Raw genomic sequence first — 25,427 nt, 5'->3', positions numbered from 1 at the left:
CTGACACACTTTCAACTCATCTTTTTGAATATGCTTTGCCTTCTTTCATAGCAAAGATATGTATCATGGTTGTTTGTGATGGTGGAAGAATATGTTCTTGCACACTTTTGAGAATGAGATGCTTAATGATATATATGTGAATCATGATGAGAGGAACAAAGGAATAAAGGTTCATTCTCCGATTACCGCTGCCTAGCTATATTTTGTTTTTTTGTTTGTCTTTAGAATTTGCACCGCAGCCGTTCATAGTCCAAAGGCAAAAAGTAGAAAATTATAATGTAAAATATCAATTGAACTGGTCGAGCCACGGATCTAGAGGAGATGTTGGGTTCTAAACATTGTCCGTCCATTCACGAGTTATAAACCATGATCTTATCCGGAAGTCGATGAGATGGAAAGTTGAGGATGTGGTATTTCCATTGACCACTTGTAAATTCCACTCAGACCTTCAACACAAATTATGTCAGTACTGAGCCAAGGAAGGGGTTCCCGACATTAGTCCTCCGACGCTCAAGTCAGCCACGGGCGATGAAGTAGAAGACGGAGCAAACAAGAATGAACAGTAGAAAGCACAGTGTCTATCACGTATTGCATACCTCCTCCGATGCTTGGATCATCCTTTATATAGAGCTCCTGTAACGCGTGTGCACGCTCCCCAAGGTGAGCACGCTTCCCAAAGTTTTCCCTAAAACGATTTGTTAGTAAAGTGTCCTTGACACAGTACTTTAACGGGTCGAGCATATCTTTGAAGTGACAGTGGAAGCTTCCGTCGTATGATCTTCTGGTTGTCCATACCCGATGTCGGCGACACCAACTCCCAAAAGGATGTCGATGGATATTAGAAGGAGTGTACTGCTAGGCCGAGCGGGTTGGTCGCTCGGTCGGAATTTCACTGCCCTGTATCCCCTCCGCTCGACTGTAACTCCATTGTTCGTGTGTCTCGACCACTCGGCCGAAGTTCCGCTTTGCCAATGTCGAGACCTGCTGCTGGGCTGAGTGGGATAGCCGCTTGGCCGAAGTTCAGCCCCGCCAATGCCGAGTCGGTTGTTTGAGCATCGGTCATTTGACAACTCCCCGTGTCAAAGGCAGGATCAGATCGGGACCTTCTCCCCGGTCAGGGCATACTCGCCTGATCGGCTGATGATATTTGGGCGTTGACCACCTTGACTTTGACCTCCACCATGACCGCTATCCTCCGCGGGGTGGGACCCTCCTTATCACCGTATCACATGCCTCTCCTTCAAGTCTAGTCAAAGGAGGCTACAAATCCGACTGACTAGACAAAAATTGTCTGTGAAGCTTGCCACCCGATCGACTTAGACACTCCTTGGTTTATAATCGGGATAACGTGGCGCAACAGTTGGTTATGTGACCGCTCTTTGCCGGTCGGCCTGTTGAAGCTTGTAGTTCGACTGTAGGTCTGCTCTCTTAAGCTGATCGGCACAACGAACATATATACTTGTGAAATCTTTTCTTGAGCTATCTTGGGTGAGCGCGATCCGGACTTACATCACCTATATTTCTGGGAAATCGTACAAATCCCTGCGCATTATGGTTGAGCACGCCGCCATGCCCTTATTAAATGTTGTCCCGTGGCCAGGCGCCACGTGTCCCGCCTGCTACCACCACACGTTTGACGTGGCAGGCGGGTATCTGCTGGCGATGTGACATTTGGTGCTTCAAATTCAACGGCCCAAGCTGTGCCTAGGTTTCCGTGACCTAGATCAGACGGCTCTGATCGGCCGGCCCCGAGGCTTATAAGTCTGTGTGCGTCGCCGCCTCCTTCGCATCTTCGTCTTCGAGCTTCTTCGACAATAACTCATTCTGTGCTCCGACGACATTCCTCCTTTCCTGCTCCTCCGGCGACCTTTTTCCAGTAAGCTTCCTTCTAATCGCACCCGTCTTCGAGTTTTCAGCGTTTCTTTGTGTTCCGGTGATATTCCAGTAGTCTTCCTTCTCCTTTGTATCCTTTCACTACCTATGGTTTTTGCGATGGCAAGTTCCTCACAATCGCCTGTCGGCGTCCCTGGGCTTTGGTATACTTCTACTGAGTCCAGGTTTGACGTCGGCGACATTGAGAGTCTGTCTGCTGCTTTTGATTTTCCTTCTGGATAAAGAATTGTTCTTCATTCTCCTTCCGATCGACCAAACTCTCCGCTGCTGGGCTGTCTTACCTTTTTTAGGGATCAGTTTACTACCAGTCTGTGGTTTCCTATTCATCCCTTCTTTCTCGCCGTTTATAAATACTTTTGCATCTCCCTTCATCAATTAGTGTTGAACTCCTTTTGGCTGCTATGCGGGGTAATTGTTTTGTTCCTCTTGCACGACATTTCTCTCACTTCCCATATCTTCCACTATTTTTATTACCCAAAATTGTCTGAGCCGGGGACTTTTCTTTTCCAAGTCTGAGTGAGCTTAGTTTTCATTGACAAAATGCTGACCTCCAACAAGCATTGGAGGGAATACTTCTTTTTTTGTACGCCTTCCTGAGAGGCCAGATTTCCCAACCCATTGGCAGCTCGAAGTAGCGAGTCAGCCTCCTTTAAAATAGTACAAGAGCCGATCGGATTACCTCAACGCAGCTTCAATGTTGGTCGATCAAAAATATGACATTCACAAGTTGCTGCTGGAGGGTGTCCTCTATGTCTTCGGTCTGAGTCTGATCCGCACCCAGCTTTCGTCCAGCTTAGGTATGCGACTTCTTCACTCCTTCCTTTGATTCTAATTGATTTTTCTTCCTCTTTTGTAGTCGAAGTCATGCTACGTGCACGTTTAGTTGGCAAGGCTAAACTGGAGGATACTGCCATCAATGCAGCAGCTGTGGAGGAATTGGAGAGTCGTGGCCTGCAGCCGATCGTCTCTCAAGAAGACCCCCAAGACGAGAGCGAAGCGGCTCCAGTCTTAGTGAGTGGCGGACCGACTGGCAGAACACCACTCCTCTCCGAACGACATCTGGTCGTTCAAGTTGAGGGGGCGTCAGGCTTGGCCTCCTCAGGGGAGCCGCTGATCAGGCGTAAGAGGCGTCGGGCAGAATCTTCATCCTGCTCCGCATCCTCAGTGGTGCGGTCCGCCGAATGGGTTGAAACTTTGACCCCCGCTCCCGTCCAAAAGACTGCTGCCCATGAGTCGTCCGATCGGATGTCATCATTATCCGGTCTGCCAGAAGGGACTGTCTGTGCGCCGCCAGTGGCCTTCATGCCACCACTATCGAAGGTCAAGAAATTGGGCATCCGTCTGGCGTACTTGTCCCGACCGTCCAACCGAGCGACCTCTGCCCAATCAGCCCCAAGCGGCTAGCGCTATATAACGACTGTTCTTCATCTCTCGACTGAAGAATGGTGCCAGTTGACTAGAGTTGAATCCCAAGCCCCTGAGCACCAAATAATTATTTAGGGGCGGCTCACACAGATTTGGCATGATGCCTGAGCTCGAGCAGCAATGATGCCTCCGGGGGCACTCGCGGATAGCCATACTCAGATGTCGACTGGGGTAAGTGTTTTGTTCTTCATGATTTATCTTTGCTTTGTGCTTACGTTTTCTTGGTTATTCACAGTATTGGGTAGAGAGCCTGTCCATGTGCCAGTGGCTCATATTTTTAGAGGAGGAAGTCAAAAAGCTGAAGGCGTCAAGCGGCCAATGCTTCACCTCTCAGGAGCAGACGAACGCCAAGGTGGCTAAGCTGAGGACCGATCTGGAGAAGAGCACCAAGTTGCTCGAGGCTAAGCCGGGAAAGTGTGCAGAGCAAGCCTCTCTGCTGGCTTGGCTTAACAAGCAGGTCACCACCTTCGACGCCAAGATAGAATCGGCCAATGCGAGGAAGCTCCGAGCCATTGAAGACCTTGACCTGAAGAATAAAGAGGTCCGGGCTCTCGTTAAGAAGCTCAAAGGGGCTGAAGATTTTTTGGTCGCCGAACGGAATAGTCGGTCGGCCGATGAAACCACTCTTCGAGGCCAACTCGCGGTAAAAAATAATGAGCTGGCCATTGTGAAGGGCGAGCTGGAGGCTTCCCGAACGACTCTGAAGACTTATCAAGATGCCTAGTCTAGCCGGTTCGAGGCTATGAAGAGGAACTACATCTGCTCGGATGCTTTCAATGACAAGATCACTGATCGGGCTCTTCGCTTGTTTGATCTTGCAATTGATGGGATGCTCAACTAGCTTAGGGAAGGCGGTTACCTCCTTGCCGCTCTGATAAGTAAGGTCATCAGTTGGGACAAGCTGACCGAATCACTATCCGATGATGCCTTTAATTACCTTGAGTGAGGTTGAGAGTTCCTCTTTTGTAAAATTTTGAAGTTTCAATGAATGTTGGCCCGTTCGATTAAGCTTTGTCTTCTTCTAGTATTTATTTTTTCAACTCATCTCTTGAACTTTGCATAAACCTGTGGCCTCGTGACTCCTCCGATCAACAACGACTAGTCTTATCCAGTCGCTCGATCCACTTTGCTTTTAGAGATGCTCATTATGATCCTACAACCTTCCGATGGCGACGTACTTCAAAGAATAGTCCCGAACGATCGTCGTAGTTTGAAGACTTGGAGCTTTTTGAGTAGCTCATATTCATGGTCAGTCTTTCATCATTATCTGATTATAAGACTGGCACTTGCCCGTTTGTCAAGCTAAGGGTTTAAGGTCACCGCTCGACCATTGATGCAGACTAGGCAAAGACTGGGTTTAAGGTCGCCGCTCGATCATTGATGTAGAATAGGCGAAGACTAGAGTTTAAGGTCGTCGCTTGATCGTTGGCGTAGACTAGGGTTTAAGGTCGTCGCTCGATTGTTGGCGTAGACTAGGGTTTAAGGTCGCCGCTTGACCGTTGATATAGACCAAGGTTTAAGGTCGTCGCTCGACCGTTAGTGTAGACTAGGGTTTAAGGTCGCCACTCGACCGTTGGCGTAGATTAGGGTTTAAGGTTGTCACTCGACCATTGGTGTAGACCAGGGTTTAAGGTCATCGCTCGACCGTTGATATAAATTAGGGTTTAAGGTCACCGCTCGACTGTTAATGTAGACCAGGGTTTAAGGTCGCCGCTTGATCGTTGATGTAGACCAGGGTTTAAGGTCACCGCTCAACCATTGTTGTAGACCAAGATTTAAGGTCGCCGCTCGACCGTTGATGTAGACCAGGGTTTAAGGTCACCGCTCGACCGTTGAGGGAGATGCATCTCAAGAGGCATTCTTCACTTTTATTCATATTTTGCCCTGCGTTCAGGAAACATACAAAAATACATGTATTCACTCGCGCACCTCTCATTTGGCCCTGTAGGGTTGGAGATAATTCACACTCCATGGCCTCTCGAGTTGCCTTCCCCCCTCATCCTCCAAGTAGTAAGTACCCCAATGGAGCTTTTGTACAATCTTGAAATGTCCCGCCTATGGGGCTTCGAGCATGGTGACGTCACCAACCGGCTTCACTTTCTTCCATACGAGATTGTCAACCTGGAAGGACCTTGGGATCACCCTCTGATTGTAGTTCTGCTTCATCCGTTGTCGGTATGCTGTTAGCCGGATAGCTACTTTCGCCCGCGTTTCGTCCACCAAGTCGAGCTCCATGAGCCTCCGTTCAGTGTTTCCCTCATCGTAGTGCTGCACCCGATTGGATTCTACTCCGACCTCCACGGGGATGACAGCTTCGCTGCCGTATACCAAGTGGAAGGGGCTTACACTGGTTGCCTCCTTCACGGTCGTCTGAAGGACCCACATTATACTGGGGAGCTTGTTGACCCAGCTGCCTCCGACGTGGTCAAGCCGAGCACATAGAACTCTAAAGATCTCCTGATTGGCGACTTCGGCTTGTCCGTTGCCCTGGGGGTAGGCGACAGAGGTGAAGGCCTGTTGGATGTCATAGCCCTCGCGCCACTCTATGAGCCCCTGACCGGTGAATTGCCTCCCATTGTCTGATACGAGCCGGGGTGGGATGCCGAACCGACATATGATGTTCTGCCAAACAAACTTAATGACCATATGCTCGGTTATTCTTGCAAGCGGCTCAGCTTCCATCCACTTCGAGAAGTAGTCGACCGCGACAAGAAGAAATTTCCGCTGGTCGATCGCCATGGGGAATAGCCCAACGATATCCGTGCCCCATTAGTCGAATGGGCAAGATACCGTGGATGCCTTCATTTCCTCGGTCGGTCGATGCGGAAGGTTGTGATACTTTTGGCAGGACAAACAGGTGGCCATCGTCCGAGCACCATCTTCTTGGAGGGTCGGCCAAAAATATCCGGCCAGGAGGATCTTTCGAGCTAATGCACGGCCGCCCGGATGGCCTCCGCAGGAACCTTGGTGTACTTCCCGTAGAATGTATTTGACATCTTCCGATCAGACACATTTGAGTAGGAGCTTGGAGAAGGCTCTCTTATAAAGCTAGTCCCCGACCAAGGTGAACCGCCCGACCCTCTTCTTCAGCAGGCGAGCTTCTTCCTGATCGGCAGGTGTTACTCCCGACCGTAGAAACTCTATCAAAGCTATCCTCCAATCGTTCGGGAAGGTCATTCCTTCCATTCGGTCAATATGCGGCACTAGCGAGACTTGTTCGATCGGTTGCCTATGATGATCAACGATAACGAACTGGCTAATTTTGTTAAATCATCGTCGTCTGGTTTTTCGATCGAGGGATTTTTTGTATAATGACCTCTTGAAAATTGGCCTTCAGCTTCTCAAAGGCCTCTGCATAGAACCTGAGTCGGGCATTGCTTATCTCGAACGTCCTTGATAGCTGCTGAGTGGCCAACTGAGAGTCGGAGTGGATGAGGACTTTAACGGCTCCCACATGTCGGCTGCCTATAGGCTAACTATCAATGCTTCATACTCAGTTTCATTATTGGCAGCGTGGTAGTCAAGCCGAATGGAAAGCTGCATCCGGTCTTCCCATGGTGAGATGAGCAGTATGCCAATTTCGCTACCTTACCGAGTGAACATTCTGTCAACATATATCCTCCACGTTGCCTCCAGCTCGTCACTCTAGACCTCTATGATGAAATTCACCAAGACCTGAGCCTTGATTATTGCTCGGGGTTGATATTATATGTCGAATTCGCTCAGCTCGGTTGCCCACTTGATCAGTCTTCCTGATGCCTTGGGGTTGAGAAGGACCCGTCCCAAGGAGCTGTTAGTCAGCACGATGATCGAGTGTGCGAGGAAATATAGACGAAGCCTCTGAGAAGTGAGAACCAAAGCATAAGCTAATTTTTCCAGACCGGTGTAGCGAGACTCTGCATCCTTCAATATATGACTTAAAATATATATAGGTTGTTGCTCTTGGCCGCTCTGCCTAACTAGAGCCGACCCAACCGCATACTCGTTGGATGATAAATAGATCTAGAGCGGCTTACCAACAATTGGCTTGGCTAACACAGACAAGGAGTTAAGATATTCCTTAAGCTCTTTTAGTGCCCGATCGCATTCGACGTCCCATTAGAATTTTGTAGCTCGACGAAGCACTTTGAAGAATGACAGGCTCCGATCAGATGACTTGGATATGAATATGGATAATGTCGTGATCCGATCGGTCAGCCGTTGAGCTTCCTTCAAGTTCCAAGGAGGCGGCATGTCTTGTAATTTGACTTTGTTTGGATTGACTTCAATGCCCCGCTCGGTGACGATGTAACCCAGAAAGTGGCCACTCATTGCGCCAAATAGACACTTGCTCGGGTTCAGCTTTATTCCTTAAGCCCTCAACGTTCGACAAGTCTCCTCGATATCTGCGCATAGGTCAATAGCTCAGAGGAATTTTATTAATATGTCGTCGACGTATATCTCCATATTACGGCCGATCTACCATCGGAACACCTTGTTCATCAGCCTCTGGTAAGTGGATCCGACATTCTTGACTCTGAACGACATGACGTTGTAGCAGTACGTTCCATCAGTTGTAATGAAGCTGACCTTCTCCTGTTCTTCTTGGGCGAGCGACACTTTGTGATACCCTTAGTATGTGTCAAGCATGTAGATTAGCTCGCAACCCGCCGTTGAGTACACCATTTGGTCTATCTTGGGTAACAGATAGAAGTCTTTTCGGCACACCTTGTTCAAATCGTGGAAGTCGATGCAAGCCCGATATTTATTGCCCGGCTTAGAGACCAACATGACATTGGCTAGCCAGCTCGGGAATTGAACTTCCCTAATATGGTCGGCCTTCAACAACTTCTTTATTTCCTCTCGGATGACCAAATTTTACTCCACACTGAAGTCCCTCTTTCTTTGCTTCACTGAACGAGCGTCCGGTCAGACATGAAGCTCATGCTGAGCCACACTCGGGGAGATACCGGGAAGCTCATGTGTCGATCATACGAACACATCGTGATTTTGTCTAAGGCAGACGATTAACTCTACCTTCTTTTCCACCTCCAGGTAGGTGGCGATAAAAGTGATTGCTTCCAGTCGGCTGGGGTGGATTTGAGCGTCCTCCTTTTCTTCGTACACCAATGTAGGAGGCTTTTCAATGATTGTGTTCACCTCCAAGCGCGGATTTTTCCGAGCGCTTCTTGCTTCAGTCTTGACCATCTCGACGTAGCATCATCGAGCGACCAGCTGATCACTTTTGACTTCGCCCACTTGGTCATCTACCAGGAACTTGATCTTTTTGCAATAGGTAGACACCACCGCCCAAAATTCATTGAGGGCCGGTCGACCCAAGATGACATTGTAGGCCGACGGTTCGTCTACCACGATGAAGTTAGTGATCCTGTTTCTCCTCAGTGGCTCTTCCCCGAGCGAGATGGCCAATCGAGCTTGTCTGAGCAGTAGAACCTCGTTGCCCATGAAACCGTATAGTAGGGTCGTCATGGGCAACAACTCATTTCGATCGATTTATAATTGATCGAGCGCCTTCTTGAAGATGATGTTCACCGAACTTTCTATATCAATGAAAATTAGGTGAATAGTATAATTAGCAATTACCGCTCGGATGATTAGCGCGTCATCATAAGAGATCTCCACTCCCTCCAAATCATTGGGGCCGAAGCTGATCTCGGGCCCTTCGGCTTTCTCCCTGCTGCATCCCACGGAGTGAATCTCTAATCACCGAGCGTACGACTTCCTGGCTTTGTTGGAGTCACCGTCGGTCGGCCCATCGACGATCATGCTTATTTATCCTCGGGCGGGTTGCTTCTGTTTTTTTCTTCCCGAGTGGAGAGTCTATTTCGCTTGGTCGGGGCTCGGGTAGGATTAGTGTTATCCCTCCCTTGGTGCCGATTGTGTCTTTCGGACGCTCTTCTTTCGTCCTTTTGCAGCCTGGCAAATCGTTGTCTATGTCGCCGATCGGGAGTTGGAGATCGACGGCGGTATCCTCTCAGAGCCGGTCAGCTATCGATCGGTGTCAGATCATAACAGTCGCGCGTGTTGTGCGTCGTCGATTGGTGAAATGAGTAGAACATGAGCGTCCATACTATGCCTCTTGTCATCTTCTGCCGACTGGAGGCCACATGCTGTACGACATGTGTCCTAGCCTCTTGGTATGGTCACGCTCCCTTCGCCCTTGGCCCTTTGGGCGGTTGATGGCTACTTGACCGTCGTCGTTCGGGGGTCAGCGTAGGCTCGACCGACGTCTCATTCTTCCTTGCTACTTGGACTTCTTCCACATTTATGTATTCATTGGCCTTCCTAAGCAGGTGCTCGAAGTCCTTGGGTGGCTTCCGGATGAGCGATCAGAAGAACTCTCCTTCAACCAACCCTTGAGTGAAGGCGTTCATCATTGTCTTGGATGAAAATGAGGGGATATCCATGGATACTTGATTGAAACGCCTGATATACACTCGGAGCGCTTCCTTAGGCCCTTGCTTTAGGGTAAATAGGTTGATGATCGTCTTCTAATAGCGTCGACTGCTGGCGAAATGGTGCTGAAACGCAGCTCGGAAGTTCTTGAAGCTACGTATTGAGCCGTCCAACAGTCTTCGGAACCAGCGCTGCGTCGAGCTAGAGAGGGTAGTGAGAAAGACTAGACACTTCACCCCATCTATGCACTGGTGTAGTGTGATTGCATTATCAAACTTATCCAGATGATCATCTGGATCGGTCGTTTCGTTGTATTCCACAATCACCAGTATGGTGTAGTACCTGGGTAGAGGGTCACTCAAGATTGCCTGAGAGAACTACAGATTGATCCGTTCGGGCGAGGCGTGACTTCAGGGCGCCTTTCCTTTTCGCGCATCCCGAACAGGAGCATTGTCCGAAGATGACCCCTCTCTTGGTTCGCCTGAGTTATTTTTGAGAGGGTTTAGAACAGGGCGCGATGAAAAGGGATGGGCACGGGCGGTGCTTCCCCTTGTGTGCTGGTCGGACCTCTATTCTTCCCCATATGGAAACTAGTTTCGGTCGGTCTTCCAATCTCGCTCGCTCTCCTACTGTTGACGTCCTCGGCTGTTGTACTAGTTGACCGACTAGTGCTTGTTGTTGCTGCTACTCGAACATCTTCATCGCTCGGGCTTGTATGAGCATGCCGAGCTCTTCTTTGGGCAGCGTCATGGTGGTGAGTCATCCAGCATCCTCAATCTTTTCAACTCGGATGCAAGTTAAGTTCTTACAGACGGCGCCAAATATGATCATGTCCGGAAGTCAATGAAATGAAAAACTGGGGATGTGGCGCTCCCGCTGACCGCCTGTAGACTCTGCTCGGGCCTGCAACATAAATTACGGCAGTGTTGAACTAGTGAAGGGGTCCTCGATGTTGGCCCTCCGACACTCAAGTCAGTCATCGGCGATGAAGTAGAAGAGGCGGAGCAAACAAGAATGAAAAGTAAAGAGCACAGTGTCTATCGCGTATTGCGTATCTATACCGATGCTTGGACCCCCTTTATATATAGCTCCTATAGCGTGTGTGCACACTCCCTAAGGCGAGTACGCTTCCCAAAGTTTTTCTAAAAGGACTTGTTAATAAAGTGTCCCTAACACAATATCTTAACAGATCGAGCATATCTCTGAAGAGACAGTGGAAGCTTCTGCCGTACGATCTTTTAGTTGTCCATACTCGGTGTCGGTGACACCAACTCCCAAAAGGATGTCGATGGATATCAAAGGGAGTGTACTGCTAGGTCGAGCGGGTTGGCCGCTCGATCGGAATTTTGCTGCCTTCGTATCCTGTCCGCTCGGCCGTAACTTCGCTATTTGTGCGTCTCAACCACTCGGCCGAAGTTTCGCTCTGCCAATGTCGAGACTTGTTGTCGGGTCGAGCGGGATAGTCGCTCGGCCGAAGTTCAGCCCCGCCAATGCCGAGCCGGTTGTTTGAGCGTCGGTCATTTGACAACTCCTCGTGTCGAGGGTGAGATCAGATCGGGACCTTCTCCCTAGTCGGGGCATGCTCGTCCGATCGGTCGATGCTATTTGCACGTTGACCGTCTTGACTTTGACCTCCATCGTGGTCGCTATCCTTCGCAGGATGGGACCCTCCTTATCACTGCATCAAACCATATTTACCAAACACTGAATCAAATGGATGTGAGAGTTTGGTTATACAGGAACTCTATACGTCAAAAACTAGCCAAGATCTGTAAAGGAGGTAGGAAGAAGGCTTTCACTTTGTGTTTTTTATCTTTTGAATGAAAGTCATATTGCATCTTCTGTCTTCTATCTTCAACACAGATCAGCAAAGGATTATTCCATTCTCATTTTTAACAAGATGTCTCTTCATCCCTTAAATTTGAGTTGTTCTATTGATGATTTGACATTATCTAATCTCCGTTGCACATATAAACCTCCTCATGTATCCTGCTCAGTGTGTTTGGTTGGAGGAGAAAAATAGTGAGTACATCAGCTCGTTGAATGGCAATGAGCAGGGAAAGTTAAATGCAGCGTATTGATGGCAATGATCTCAAGGATCACCCACTATTTTCAGCCCAACTTGAGGTTTGATGGAACTCCCGCTGGCTGCTGCAGCGCGATATAGTGACGCCAAGGACAGATGGTGGTACTGACGGCGTACGCTACGGAAGACTCAGGCTTCCTCTTTCTTTCCTCTTTTCAGGGACAACTGATGAGCTTGCTCACGAGTAATACGTGGATCAGCCTTTAATGCATCTGATGCTTGCGACATTTCTCTCTCTGTTTTCTTTGGAGCTCGACACAAATTTGAAGCAGCGGTACCATCGAATAGGAGGATGTGGAGAGCAGGGAGCTAGCGAGGGTTCATGCACGGCCCGTGTCATGTATTATCGCTGTTCTGCCAAATCTCTGCTCCGCTTCAGAGATGGTTCCGCCACTCATCTCATGTCCTCCTCCGCATATCTTGTACGGCAAGTCTGATAATAACCCGTCCAACATGAAACACCATTTTTTTTTAAAAAAAAATTAGGAGTTTGTTGATGCATGCTGTAATTTATCAACCATTAGTAGATGTTACAGATGATTGGAGTATACTACTGGTGGTCTCGAAGTCAGCAACGTTGGGCTGATGCCCCTGAACAGTTCGTAGTCAAGATGTCCCCCTAGAAAGACATTTCAAACATTTCACAAACCAGTGAATATCAATTCAGTTAGATTATATATATACCGCAAATTTACATCCATCCAACACTCTCCAATAAATAATATGATAACATCAACCCTATCACATCACTGTCACTTAATTTTGTTATTATAAAAACATAATAATTATTTCGTCCCGCCGATTTTTTTTTACATCAGATTGCGTGCGCATTCGATCCGACGGATACTGCTCTTCCATCCGTGCCGAGAGGAGAAATCGGAGCCGCCCCTTTTGAGTACGGTCTGAATGACTGCTTATTTTATTTGACCCTTTGTTTTAGTCCGCCCTTTTTCTTTACTGCCGCTGCTACTTGCACTTCTTCCTCGCCTCTGTCGCATCCTCCGCCTCTATCGATCCTTCCCGATATGAGCGTGGCGATGAATGGGGGAGGCTCTGATCTATTGTATTCTAGCTAGAATTCGACGCAGTCTCTTGGGATCCAGTCTTCGGATCAAGATCTTCTCGCCGGATTCGTAATCGTTGAACTGGAAAACCCCTCGGTTGCTCTCTCCGGCGACTTCAAGGTTTCTTTTTTTCTTGCTCTAGGATTCTTTCTTTCGTTTGCTTTCCCGATGGGGATCTTTATCGACTTTATTTCGGTTTCTCGGCTTTGTCGCCAGGTGGGGTGGCTTTATGTTTCTTTCGATATCAACGGTTTTCTCTATTATCATCGGTTATTAATCGCTGTTTTTTTTGCTCTCTGACCGTAATTTGATTGCTTGGATGTGGTTTTGCTAAAAAGTGGTTTTTTTCAGACATCATTTTTAGAAATTGGGCTGCGATTTGCTGCAGTTTGTTACATGTCGTTTTCGTTGCTAACTGTCGCAGCATGAGCTTGATCTGATTTCATCCCCAACTTGAGCACCATGTGGAAGCAATTCCTAAGTAAATTGCCTCGAAAGTCTTCCAAATCCGATTCTTCCCCTGCGGCGGCGTGTTTAAACGGGAATCCAATCCGTTGGACCAGAAGCGGCAATGTAGTTCCCTCTCGATCAAGCACGGTCAAGCGAACTGCTTCCGCCATATTCCCGTCAAGTGTTGTCACAAGCATTGAACCGCTACTTCTATTCAAAGATGTACCTCACACGGAAAAGAAGAACCTTTTCATCAGTAAGTTAAATCTCTGTTGTGTAGTCTTCGATTTCTCTGATCCCGACAAGAACACTGCTGAGAAGGATATGAAACGGCAGACACTATTAGATCTCATTGAATATGTTGATGCTGGGAGCTCTCGTTTCACTGAGTCCATGATTTCTGCTAGCTGTAAGATGTTTGCTAGTAACTTGTTTAGGGCCTTCCCACCAAATATACGATCTAGTTTTGTTGGTGGGGAGGCTGAAGAGGAAAAACCTATGTTTGAACCAGCTTGGTCCCACCTTCAACTTGTCTACGATTTGCTGCTTAAGTTCATAGAATCCTCCTCACTTGATGCTAAGATCGGGAAGAAGTATGTAGATCATTCATTCATTTTGAGACTACTTCACCTCTTTGATTCTGAGGATCCTAGAGAAAGGGAATGCCTGAAAGCAATATTGCACAGGATCTATGGAAAATTCATGGTGCATCGTCCTTTTATCCGGGAAGTGGTAAGCAACATATTTTGTCAGTTTGTGTTTGAGACCGAGCGACATAATGGGATTGCTGAGTTGTTAGAAGTCTTTGGTAGTATCATCAGTGGGTTTGCATTGCCTCTAAAAGAGGAGCATAAACTGTTCTTGTGGAAGGTCATTATACCTCTGCACAAACCAAAAACGATTGGCATATATCTCCAACAGCTGACTTACTGTGTGGCGCAGTTTGTGGAGAAAGAGCCTAAACTGGCAACCTCAGTTATCAATGGGTTGCTGAGATATTGGCCTGTAACCAATAGTCAGAAGGAAGTAATGTTTTTAAGTGAGTTGGAGGAGATCTTAGAGATTACTAACGAAGTGGAGATTCAGGAGTGTATGCTTCCATTATTCCGAAGGATTGCATACTGTATTAACAGCTTCCATTTCCAGGTGACTTAAACTATTTTGATATTTATGCGTCAATTACCTCATGCATGTGAACTTTGATTGCAATGGAGTTGTATGCCTGCAATTTATGTCATATGCATAAAGGTTTTTTCCCTTCTCTTTATCTTTTCATGGGCAGGAATGACCATGATGTGAGGCTTAATATAAGGTTGCCAATTGAATACGAAACTATGTTGAAAATCTCAAGGATCATTCTTGGATAAGTGGTTTCCAGATTATTATTAATCTTGTTGCTTATTATGCTAGGCCTTCCCCCCTAATTGGTTTCCCTTCATACTTTAGAGGTTTTGTTGTTTTTCATTTTGTTTTGTTTTGCAAGTTCCATAACCTCCTAATAATGATTACAAAAATTTCAAAAGTAACATCACGGATGTTATTCTCTAGCATCTAAAGCCTTTTTCTTGAGGAGAATAATATGAAAGATCCCACTGAGTATGAATGAGGTATTTATTCTAGCTCGTGCAACAACACCGAGGCCTTTACATGAGCTAATTAGCACCTTCAACATTTTAAATTATCCAATTAACTTTCTCATTTTATAGCAGTCTAATTGAACGAAACTGAAGTAGTTGAACTCACATGTGCTGAATGTGCAATAAATAATAGAAGATTTCAAACAATTGGTATGTTCCTAAACGAAAATGATGAATGATGCATATGCAATTAGTTATGCATATGCCACTTCAATTATGGATCTTAGATTATTCTAGTTATGCATGATCTCCAGCTACTCTAATTATTTAAATATTCTTTATCATTACAAATAACTGAATAAGGAATCCATGTTTGATATTTGTTAATTGCTTAGCCACCATTTAGTATAAAATAGACAATTGGTTTGCTTTTATTTAACCTTCAATCACTGCTTGGTATAAAGTATGGTTATGCCCCTTGGATGAAACTATGTAGCAATTTGTGCCATCTTGTTCGTAAAACATTTATGGAGGATGCATCAATCTTAGCACACCTCAAATTTGATTATCAGATACAGAGTTCATGGTCCAGTTATCTAGTCACCTCTCAAATTTGCTATGCTCCTTTGAGAAACTCTAATCTAGTAGAAGGGTTAGTTTCGTAGTTTGTATTTGTATGGTCCACAAAGAGCAGACAACTTAGTTTGGAAATAAATTCAGCAACTTGATAGTGTGCAGCAACTGTGAAGAGCAGGGATTTGTAAAATCAGCACCGCACATACATTAAGTACTTTCTTTTTTCTGTGTGACAACAACTAGTTTGCAAGTAGATTTTGCTGAAAATTCATTATCTACATTGTAGTGGTCAGCAAATGATAAATAGTGAATATAATGTTTTATTACTTTTTAAATATTGAATAGTTCTGAAGCAGATGTTGGTATCCCTTTTATTTTGTTGATTTCATATAATGATCTAGTTGTAGGAGCATATTTGGTGATAACTTGTTATCCATTTCTTTGTTTAGTTTTTTTTTTGCATCTGTATGTAGTTTCCTTTAGCTTTGTGTGGATTTTTATTAACAAAAGAAGTATAAATCGTCTCTAGGTGGCAGAGAGGGCCTTATTCATGTGGAACAATGATCACTTGATTAGTCTGGTGTCGCACAACCGGCAAGCAATAATGCCTCTAATTTTGCCTGCCTTGGAAAGGAACATTCATAGTCACTGGAATCAAGCAGTTTTGAACTTGACGCGAAATGTGAAGAAGCTGTTACATGAGATGGATGAGGAGCTATTTATAACTTGCGAGAATAATTTTGAACAGGATGAAATGGAGCAAAAGATCGCGGAGGAGAAGCGAAGAATGACCTGGCACCGCTTGGAGAGCTCCGCTGCCTTCCAGCCACTGGCCGGAAACACAGCTGTCCTGATTAGACCTCCACTTGTTTCACCAGTTGTTGCTGCTGCCCGTTCTTGAAGAAAATTAGAGTAACTCTAGATCAAGCAGAGTGCCACAGTGCTTTTGCAAATTTTTCTTTGGTCGCCTGATAACTATGCTCAAAATTGAAGCTATGACAAGAAAAATGCATGTGAGATGAGTGGTATCCATTGTATGTAATGTGATATATTAGGAGCATAAATTTCCCTTGTTCTTGTTTCCTCATTCCGGATTTTGATCTGAGTTTGTCAAGATCTCAGTGTGTTGATCATGCTTTGAATGAGAGGTGTTCTCAGTGTTCCTAACCATGATTCGACGCTGTGGGCAATCGAATGGAGATAAGAAAGGGTGGGTAACGAGTTCCAAGTGTGTTGAGTAGAATAAAGGTAAATAATAGTGCTAGGAATAGTTGGGATACCATCTAAGTTTTATATCGAAAAGATATGAAAAAATTTAGAAAGATATATGATATTTTTATTAGCATGAGACATTTTGGATAGAATTTAAAAGTAAAACCATGAGATCTAAATGTAAAGTAGATAATATTATATTATTATTTATTATAGAAATATATAAATATCCTTTCGATCATAACAAATGATATTAAAGTCATGATTCAGACTAGATATTATATGAAATGATCTTGAACGAAGTTGAGAGTGGACCTGGAGCAAGTCAAGATGACTGAATGTTCGCGGAAAATGTCTGGAATAAATCAAGAATGACCGGATACTCGCGGGAAAGTTTGAACCATAAGAATAATTATAATCCTTTATTTGAAGGGATGATTGTTGCGATACAATTAAAGTATATATGGAAATTATTATAGATTTAAAAGGATATATGATATCTTCATTGGCATGATACTTTTTGGATAGAACTCAAATATAAAATTATGAGAGATTTAAAATGGATAATATCATAACAAATTGTGTGAATATACTTTTAGTCACAGGAATAAAGATAGGAATGAGACACATGAATCCTAAGCCTAATCCATCTATGATTTTTTTTCCCAGCGTAAATCTTCTCTGTCGATGCAAACGAACCAAAGGACCCGCTTTGTCTCTCTGCGTAATCCTGTCAAAATTGATTTTCCAGGAGAAAATTCGGAAAAGGTGATCCAGTAGGATACAAATCGAGGCTTACATGTTGGAATTGATAACGGCTTTGCAGGAGGAGAAAAAAATTGGCATTTTGACTTGACAACTGAGCGTAAATCCGAATTAATCCAACGACTAGTAGTTATGACGACATTTAATTACAATATAAAGAAAAGTACAAATTGAGGACGCCATTGGAATCCATCGATTTGCACATGAGCACAAGAACTTCTAAAGCCACGTCAGATCCTGCGATATATTATTAGGAAATATTATTAGGAAGTATTTACTCGCAATATCTTATCTTTAGGTAAGTCAAAAAAAAGCACAAAAACCTCTGTAGCCACGTCAAATCCTGTAATATATTGGTGAATATTTTCTTTTAAAGTTATCAAATTGATATGGCATCCCATCCAATTTATCATATTCTTACTGATTCATCGATATGAATATTTGTATATTTAGAAAAAATAAGAAGGTGCTGAGTAGCTTACTGAGTAAATTCAATGTTGATCTGGCTGACCGACGACTGGGCTATGAGTTCGAAAGCCGCGGCGCCGAGAACGAAAGTCGTGCCGGAGGCCGAGGGGGTGGAGACGAGCGAGGCCGCGTAGTCCACGACCGTTACCTGGACCTCGCCGTCCGTGCAGGCGCCAGGTGTGGCCGAGCTGAGGCAGCGCACCTGGTACTGACGGCCGCAGCAGGCGCCATTGTCCCAGATGGCGTCGCCGGCGGCGGCGAACAGGTTGTTGGCCGGAAACTGGCGCTCGTCACTGCCGAAGCACGACGTGGCTAAGAGCAGAAAACGAGATGGGTTAAAATCGGAAAGGAATTCCGTCGAGCAGTCTGTGGGCGTTGGGTCGACTTACGCAGGTAGGGCGGACCGTAGGAGGCGGCGGTGCCGACGTCAGCGATAGAGGGTCGGTAGAGGAGGTGGAGGAGGAGGAAGGAGGAGATGGAGTAGAGGGCGGCGGATTTGTGCCGCATTGCTGACGAAGTACGGCGCCGAAGAGTTGAGGAAGGGAGGGGAGTTTTGGAAGATCGAGTATAAATTTAATCGTATGCAAAGGAGTGATGGATGTCGTGTAAAAGGGTGCTGCCGGGTCAACGTTGGCTGCCCAATTTATAGCTGGAATGAATTGACGCCCTCCGGTCTAGATTATATCAAAGAAGATAAATTATAAATTTTATTCATAATCGATAATTAGAATGAACTTTTTTTCCGCATCCGTCTGGAATCAATGCTCCTACGTCTGATAATTCAGCTTCCCCTATTTCATGGCCGCAAACTGACAATTCAAGCCTAACATTCCACTTCAGAAGAGTATACACAATTTATCTTAATTGAGTGTGTTCTCAAACGCAAACCAACCCAATAAACATAGCTACTTAGCCTTAAACATAGCTACTTAGCCTTTGTTCATTAATACAAAGGGAAAAAAGGGAATGCTCACCTTACTGAGGAGGGAAGATTAATTATATTACTTGTTTAGGGGAAAGGGGAGGAAACAAAAGACAAATATAAAAAAAAATTATAAAATTAGGATAATTCCATTTGTGTTTAAATAAAAAAAAAACGGTCTGGTACACGAAGCTCCTGAATCCGTGATCTTTTGATCACAAAGCAATAATTTTATCGTTGCTCCACGGCTCCTCTTCTTGTGTTTAAATAAATCTATTTAAATTATTGGTTTTAATTAGAAATTATTTGAATGACTTTAATTATTAAAAATTTAAATTCATTGTGCCCGTCCATTCCGATGAAGCTCCTCTTCCTCACCAATGCACTCGTCGTCGTCGCTATTCTACCGTTGCTGGTGTTGCCAGTTCACGTGTCTTCTCCACAAGTCGTCAGCGTCATTGTTGTAGGACTGTTAGATTCGATAGAGGGGGGGGGGGGTGAATATCGATTCGAAAACTTAGAGTATAAACGCAGCGGAAAAGTAAAATAGACACAAATGTTTTTTACTTCGTTCGGAGCCTGTGACGACTCCTACTCGAAGGCCCGTACTCCGTGAGTACTTTCGTTGGGCAATTCACTAGCAGTTCGAAATAATGATTACAAAAAACAGTACAATGAATGCTAATGAAAATGAAAAGCAAATACCGACAATAAAGACAAGAAAGGAGCGTAGTGTCGGAGCTTTGTTCGCGTCGCAGAAGTGCAGAGCAGTGGAAGACTTTTCTTTTTGTTGTTGTTCTGAAGCTCTCCTCTGACCCTTCTTTTATATGAGGCTCGGGGCGCCCTGGATGCCTTCCGGACGCCCTGGTGAGACGTGGCAAGTCCAACCAGCGAGCTCCACGTGGCGACGCGCGATCAGGATGAAATTCCTCCGGGCGCCGGACCTCCGGCGCCCGGACCACCTTTTTCCACAGAATCCGTCCCGCAAGACAAACGTTAGTCCGGAGGTAAATTTACCCCACCGATTGTTAGCAAAAGCAAAGTGAGTATGAATTAGCAAAGGAGTATGACTTAGATTCCGTCTTTTCGAAACCGAATCTAGTCACGATCTCGACTTAGATATCCGAAATGGATCTAAGCCGATCGACGCCTAATGTTCCTTTCCCGGAACGCGTCCTCGCAGTCACTCCCCTCCGGTGACTTACCTCACTTACCCAGCCCGTCGACCCGTCTGGACTTCTTACCAGCTATCCGGTCAGCCCGTCGACCTAGCTGGACTTCTCGCCAAGCGTCCGGTCAGCCCGTCGACCCGCTTGGACTTCTCGCCAGCTATCCGGTCAGCCCGTCGACCTAGCTGGACTTCGTGCCAAACATCCGGTCAGCCCGTCGACCTGTCTGGACTTCTCCTGCACACTCGATCAGAGTGTTAGATCAACAATAGACTAACTTAACCTGATTTGTCATTTATCAAAACCTGGGTTAAATCGTTAGTGCTAACCGCACCAACAATCTCCCCCTTTTTGATGGAATGACAACCTGGTTAAGTTAGTGAAAACATATGCAAGAAAAAACAAGCATTAAAGGGTTTTTAAGTTAGTTTGTATTTTCAATTCTGGTTTAGCTAACTTAACCTAACTTAACCACCTAACCCTCCCCCTTTGGCATTCATCAAAAATAAGCATGGATTAAGTAATTATAGACTTCAGACAAAAAATATGTCAAGTAATTTTCAAACATAAGTTTTCAAAAACCAAAATTCCAAAACTAAGTTTGAAAAATTTATTTTTCCAAAAACTGATTTATTTTTCAACACTAAGTTTGTAAACGATTTAATTTAAAACTTAAGTTTTGACAATGATTTAAGTTTGAAAAATCTAACTTTCATAATTTTCAACACTGAGTTTTTGCAAATCAAATTTCAGTTTGCAAATATTGATTTTGAACTTTACTTTTAGTTTTCAAAGGAGTTTGGTAGAACTAATTTTTAAAAAAATTTCACAATTTCAAGCAAGTTGATTTTGAAAATTGATTTTTAAACTTTGATTTTCAAAATTAAGGAAAATGATTTTGAGAAGCTTAGTTTGTAAACTTAAGTTTTGAAAAATCTAATTTCCACAATTTTCAAAACTAAGTTAAATCTAATTTTCAAAATCAATTTTCAATAAAAAGTAAAACCCAATTCTTAAAAACAACTTAGTTTTATAAGAGTTAGTTTTCAAAAGTACGTTTAAGAAATTTTTAAGAAAACATTTTTCAAACAAAATTTAAAATATTTTATATAAAGAGAAATTTTTAATTAATTCCTCCCCCTGAACCTGACATAAAATTTGAAAATATTTGCTAAAAATATTCAAAGTAGATATATATTTATTTTTTAAATTGAGGTAGAATTTGCTAGAGAGATTTTAAAGAGAAGATTAAAAAAAATAACACTTCAGGAGATAATTAAAAACCTCCCCCTGAATTTAATACTCCTCTAATTTATTAATCCTCCTTATTTATTACTCCCCCTTAATATAAAATTTTACAACCGTAACATATTTTCGTACCTAAGTGTTTTAGGCGATTGTATAATTATCTTTATAAAATTGTTCATTTAAATTTGACTAAACGTAATTAACGTTAGATTAAGTTGAAATGAGTTAACCTTTAGTGTAATGTTAAGTAAGATAAGTTGTTATTAATTCAATAATTAATCAATATTAATAATTTATTGATTAAATTTTGCTATAATCTAAATTTTGTATTAATTGATGAAGGTGTTAGTTATAATTTAACTTTTCATTTACTTCCTTTTAAGTTGGATTGACTTAGTTTAAAGTTGGTAGTAATTTGAAGTTAAACTCGTTATTAAACAAGGTTAAGTAAGGTTCAATTTAAGTCAAACTTTAATTATGTTTTAATAAAAATAATTAATATTTTAAAGGTTGATTAAGAAAAATGACTTAGAGTAATTTTAATATTTTTACTAAGGTTAAATCTAGGTTCTGATCAAATCAAGCTTAGTTCTCAAATAAAGTTAAACTTAAATAGTTAAGTTCTACTTATTAATTACATAATTAAGTTTAAAGTTGAAGTTAACGGAATTTAAGTTTTTAAGTTAGGTGTCTAAGTTTTAAATGAATTTAAAAGAATTATAATAATTATTATTTTTAAGGGATTTCTAACAGGAATTAAATGACAATTAATATACGTTCAATTCAGTTTTGATTTTAGATTAAAATTAATATCAGTGATTAATTTAGGTTTAAGTTTTAAGTTTAAGTTAAATTTTTAAGTTTTAATTTTCAGTTAGGTTAAATTAAGTTGAAAAGTAATGTTTAAATTAAGTTTTAATGAGTTTTAATTTAAGATCTAATTTTCAGTTAAGTTAAATTAAAAAATAATTGTAAGGTTAAAATGATGTTTAAGATTAAAAATGAGTTTAAAGTCAAAATAATAATTTTTAAAGTAAAATAGTCTATAGAAATAATTTATTATTATTACTATTTTTTTTTAAGTTAAAAGAATTTTATTATAGTGAAAAAATAAGAAGAATTTTTCAAAATGATACATAATTTTTAAAATAGTTTTTAAATGATTTTTAAAAGTTTTTAAAATAATTTTTGAAATAATTTTTAAGTTAAAACAATTTAAAAATATAATTAAAATATTTTTAAGTTAAAATAATTTTTAAGTTAAAATAATTTTTATGTTAAAATAATTTTAAAAATAACAATAATTTTTAAAAGGTTTTAAAAGAATTTTTAAAAGGATTTTTAAAGTTTTTGAAAATGATTTTTAAAAGATTTTTTAAAGTTTTTAAAATGATTTTTAAAATAGTTTTTAAAAATAATTTTTAAAGTTTTTAAAATGATTTAAAATAGTTTTTAAAATAATTTTTAAAATGTTTTAAAAGAATTTTTAAAATGATTTTTAAAATAGTTTTTTTTAAAAGAATTTTTTAAAGTTTTTAAAATGATTTTTAAAAGTGTTTTTAAAATAATTTTTAAAATAATTTTTAAAATGTTTTAAAATATTTTTAAAAGAATTTTTTAAAGTTTTTAAAATGATTTTTAAAATAGTTTTTAAAATAATTTTTAAAATAGTTTTTAAAATAATTTTTAAAATAGTTTTTAAAATAATTTTTAAAATGTTTTAAAAGAATTTTTAAAAGAATTTTTTAAAGTTTTTAAAATGATTTTTAAAATAGTTTTTAAAATAGTTTTTAAAATAATTTATAAAATGTTTTAAAAGAATTTTTTAAAGTTTTTAAAATGATTTTTAAAAGAGTTTTTAAAATAATTTTTAAAAAATTTGGAAATAATTTTAAAATAATTTTTAAGTTTAGAATAAAATTTTTAAGTTAAATATAAAATTTTTAAAGTTAAATTTAAAATTATTTTTTAAATTTAATTTTTGTTTTAAAATAATTTTTTAAAGTTAATTTATTTTTTAAAATAATTTTTAAAGTTAATTTAATATTTTTTTTAAAAAATTAATTTAGTTTTAATTCGAAATTTAATTTTTAATTAATTCGAAATTTAATTTTAATTTGAAATTCAAAATTTAATTTTAATTTAATTTGAAATTCAAAATTTAATTTTAATTTGAAATTCAATTTGAAATTTGAAATTGAATTTCAATTTGAAATTTAAGTTTAATTAATTTTATTTAATTTGAAAATTAATTTGATTCTTATTCATCTCACCCGATCTAGATTATCAATCAGGGAATCTTATAATTTTGTGAGATGAATTAGATTTAATTACAGAATTTGGTTTAACTTTTGTTAGATTCAGGTTTAGCTTTGGTCTCAAAAAATAGGCATTCTTCGGATAAACTTCTAAGCTTGGTGAGTCACTTGGACGTCATTAGAAGTAGCCAACCTTTCGAGGTTTTCCGAATAGTCCTATCCACGGAGCTTAGTATTAAACCTTGGTCTAACTAGTTAGGATCCATTTAAGGGTAGCTTCGGTCAGTTCCACTTGGCCAAATGCACCAGATCGAAGCCATATCTTTCTGGACATGCGATGCCCAAGCTTCCCTAACGTACTATCATCCAAAAACTTCACCAATACCATGATTCAAGTTAAACTTGGTCTCTTTTTAACTAATCATAATTACCCTGCCGGGTTAGTTAGTTTTGGAGGTGCCAGCTATTCTGGAGCCTCCCCCTAAATCATTGGTCTTTAATTTAAGATTTTTGTATAATTAGAGTTGGTTTTAGTTAAGTTGTAATGTTTAATTTGTAATTTAAATTTAAGTTTTTAATTTTGAATTAATTAAATTGGTCAAATTATCTTTCTTTAAGAGAGTGTATTTAATATTTGAATGTTCTTTCAATTTCAATTTTATTGGGTTCACATAGGAGGATTTGTTCTCTCTCAACTATTTGAATCTAATGTTCACATAGTCCAACCCAAGTACGATTACCATAGGGAGACCCAACTTACCCGAATGCTCGCATGATTGGACACTAAAAATCAAAATAGAGAATGCTCCCTGTTTTACTTGTGTTTTCTATCCAACCATAGATAAAAGAGGAACTTTCAAAATCTGTAAAAAAAAAAAATAGCTATTCAGCCTATGCTTGCAACAAATCTTTTCTATCATGATACCCATTACTCATCAAGTTTGAGATAGTACATGAAACGTACTACTGGAAACCAGGGTATCCATATTGGAAACTCGACTTAACTTGCTAGAAACAGAGCTAGCCACTCTAAGGCCAACCTCCACCTCTTTCCCCGAAGACAAAGGCAAAGGACTTATGCTCAACGAGCCAAACTCAGATACTGATTTACTTTTTATAAAATCCCCTAGTATATGTAATACTAAAAGAACCATCAACGTCTACGTAAGGTGCTTGGTCAATATTCATGGTCATGAATTTACACTTCATGCTTTTCTTGATAGCGGAACTACTAATTCCACTATCGATGAAGCCACTATTTTTCCATCCTACCTCCAACCCTTATTAAAATAGATACACAACCAATGGTTAGTACACAGTTTGATGGCCAACAACTGTCATGTACTAAGTTTGTCACAAACATTCACTTAAGGTTTTACAATAACTGTGACACTTTTAACAATCCTCTTTCCCTTTCCAATCTTTGGATCAAGCCCCTATTACATAGAAATATCCACTTAATTCTCAGTCTAAATTTTCTTATCACTCTCAACCGAGCTCTCCTACTTACAAAAGATTATGCTCTTTTCCTGTCTACCCCTATCATCTCTCCTATTGTCTCTGATTATCCTTTCGTCGTGTGTAAGCATGGTGATGCCCCTTCCAACACTCCTTCCGCTCCTTCCATTACTAATCCCTCCTCCTCCACTACACCAAATGCACAACCAATCACATTTAATAAGGAGTCATGCAAATGTCTTTGCAAAAACTCATGCAAGGGTTCTTGCCTACTAAATACTCAGGAACTTTCTTGTTCACTAGCTTTACAATACTATCAGGAAAACTAGAAATACTTGGTTGTATAAGCCCTTTTCCAAAAGATAGTACCAAAAATTGGGAGATACCTAATGACATTCTCTCTCCCACATCTTTACTTCAGTTAATAAATACACAACAACCAGACTTAGAATCCTTAATT

At 41.3% G+C, this 25,427-nt stretch overlaps 2 protein-coding genes across 3 annotated transcripts; one reads left to right on the top strand and one right to left on the bottom strand.

The window, feature by feature from the left end:
* Positions 1-12,746: 12,746 nt before the first annotated feature.
* LOC122037502 (serine/threonine protein phosphatase 2A 57 kDa regulatory subunit B' kappa isoform-like) lies at positions 12,747-16,606 on the top strand. 2 transcript variants are annotated; one of them, XM_042597010.1, is made up of 3 exons: positions 12,747-12,984; positions 13,289-14,460; positions 15,997-16,606. In XM_042597010.1, the coding sequence occupies exons 2-3, from the start codon at positions 13,327-13,329 to the stop codon at positions 16,366-16,368; spliced, it is 1,506 nt and encodes a 501-aa protein (XP_042452944.1). In that variant the 5' UTR covers positions 12,747-12,984; positions 13,289-13,326; the 3' UTR covers positions 16,369-16,606. The 2 variants fall into 2 exon arrangements, with proteins under 2 accessions (XP_042452944.1, XP_042452950.1); XM_042597016.1 differs by having other exon boundaries at positions 13,216-14,460.
* Positions 16,607-17,539: 933 nt separating this feature from the next.
* Positions 17,540-18,539, bottom strand: LOC122037516 (EG45-like domain containing protein). Its single transcript, XM_042597028.1, has 3 exons — positions 18,302-18,539; positions 17,927-18,224; positions 17,540-17,681 (listed from the first exon to the last, which is right to left on the bottom strand). Exons 1-3 carry the CDS (start codon positions 18,417-18,419, stop codon positions 17,675-17,677), a joined length of 423 nt encoding a protein of 140 aa, XP_042452962.1. The 5' UTR covers positions 18,420-18,539; the 3' UTR covers positions 17,540-17,674.
* Between the last annotated feature and the right edge of the window lie 6,888 nt (positions 18,540-25,427).

Source organism: Zingiber officinale, chromosome 1A, assembly GCF_018446385.1.
Source record: "Zingiber officinale cultivar Zhangliang chromosome 1A, Zo_v1.1, whole genome shotgun sequence".
Taxonomy (NCBI): domain Eukaryota; kingdom Viridiplantae; phylum Streptophyta; class Magnoliopsida; order Zingiberales; family Zingiberaceae; genus Zingiber; species Zingiber officinale.
Note: the sequence above shows the minus strand (reverse complement) of the source record. Positions and strands in the feature narration are given on the sequence as shown.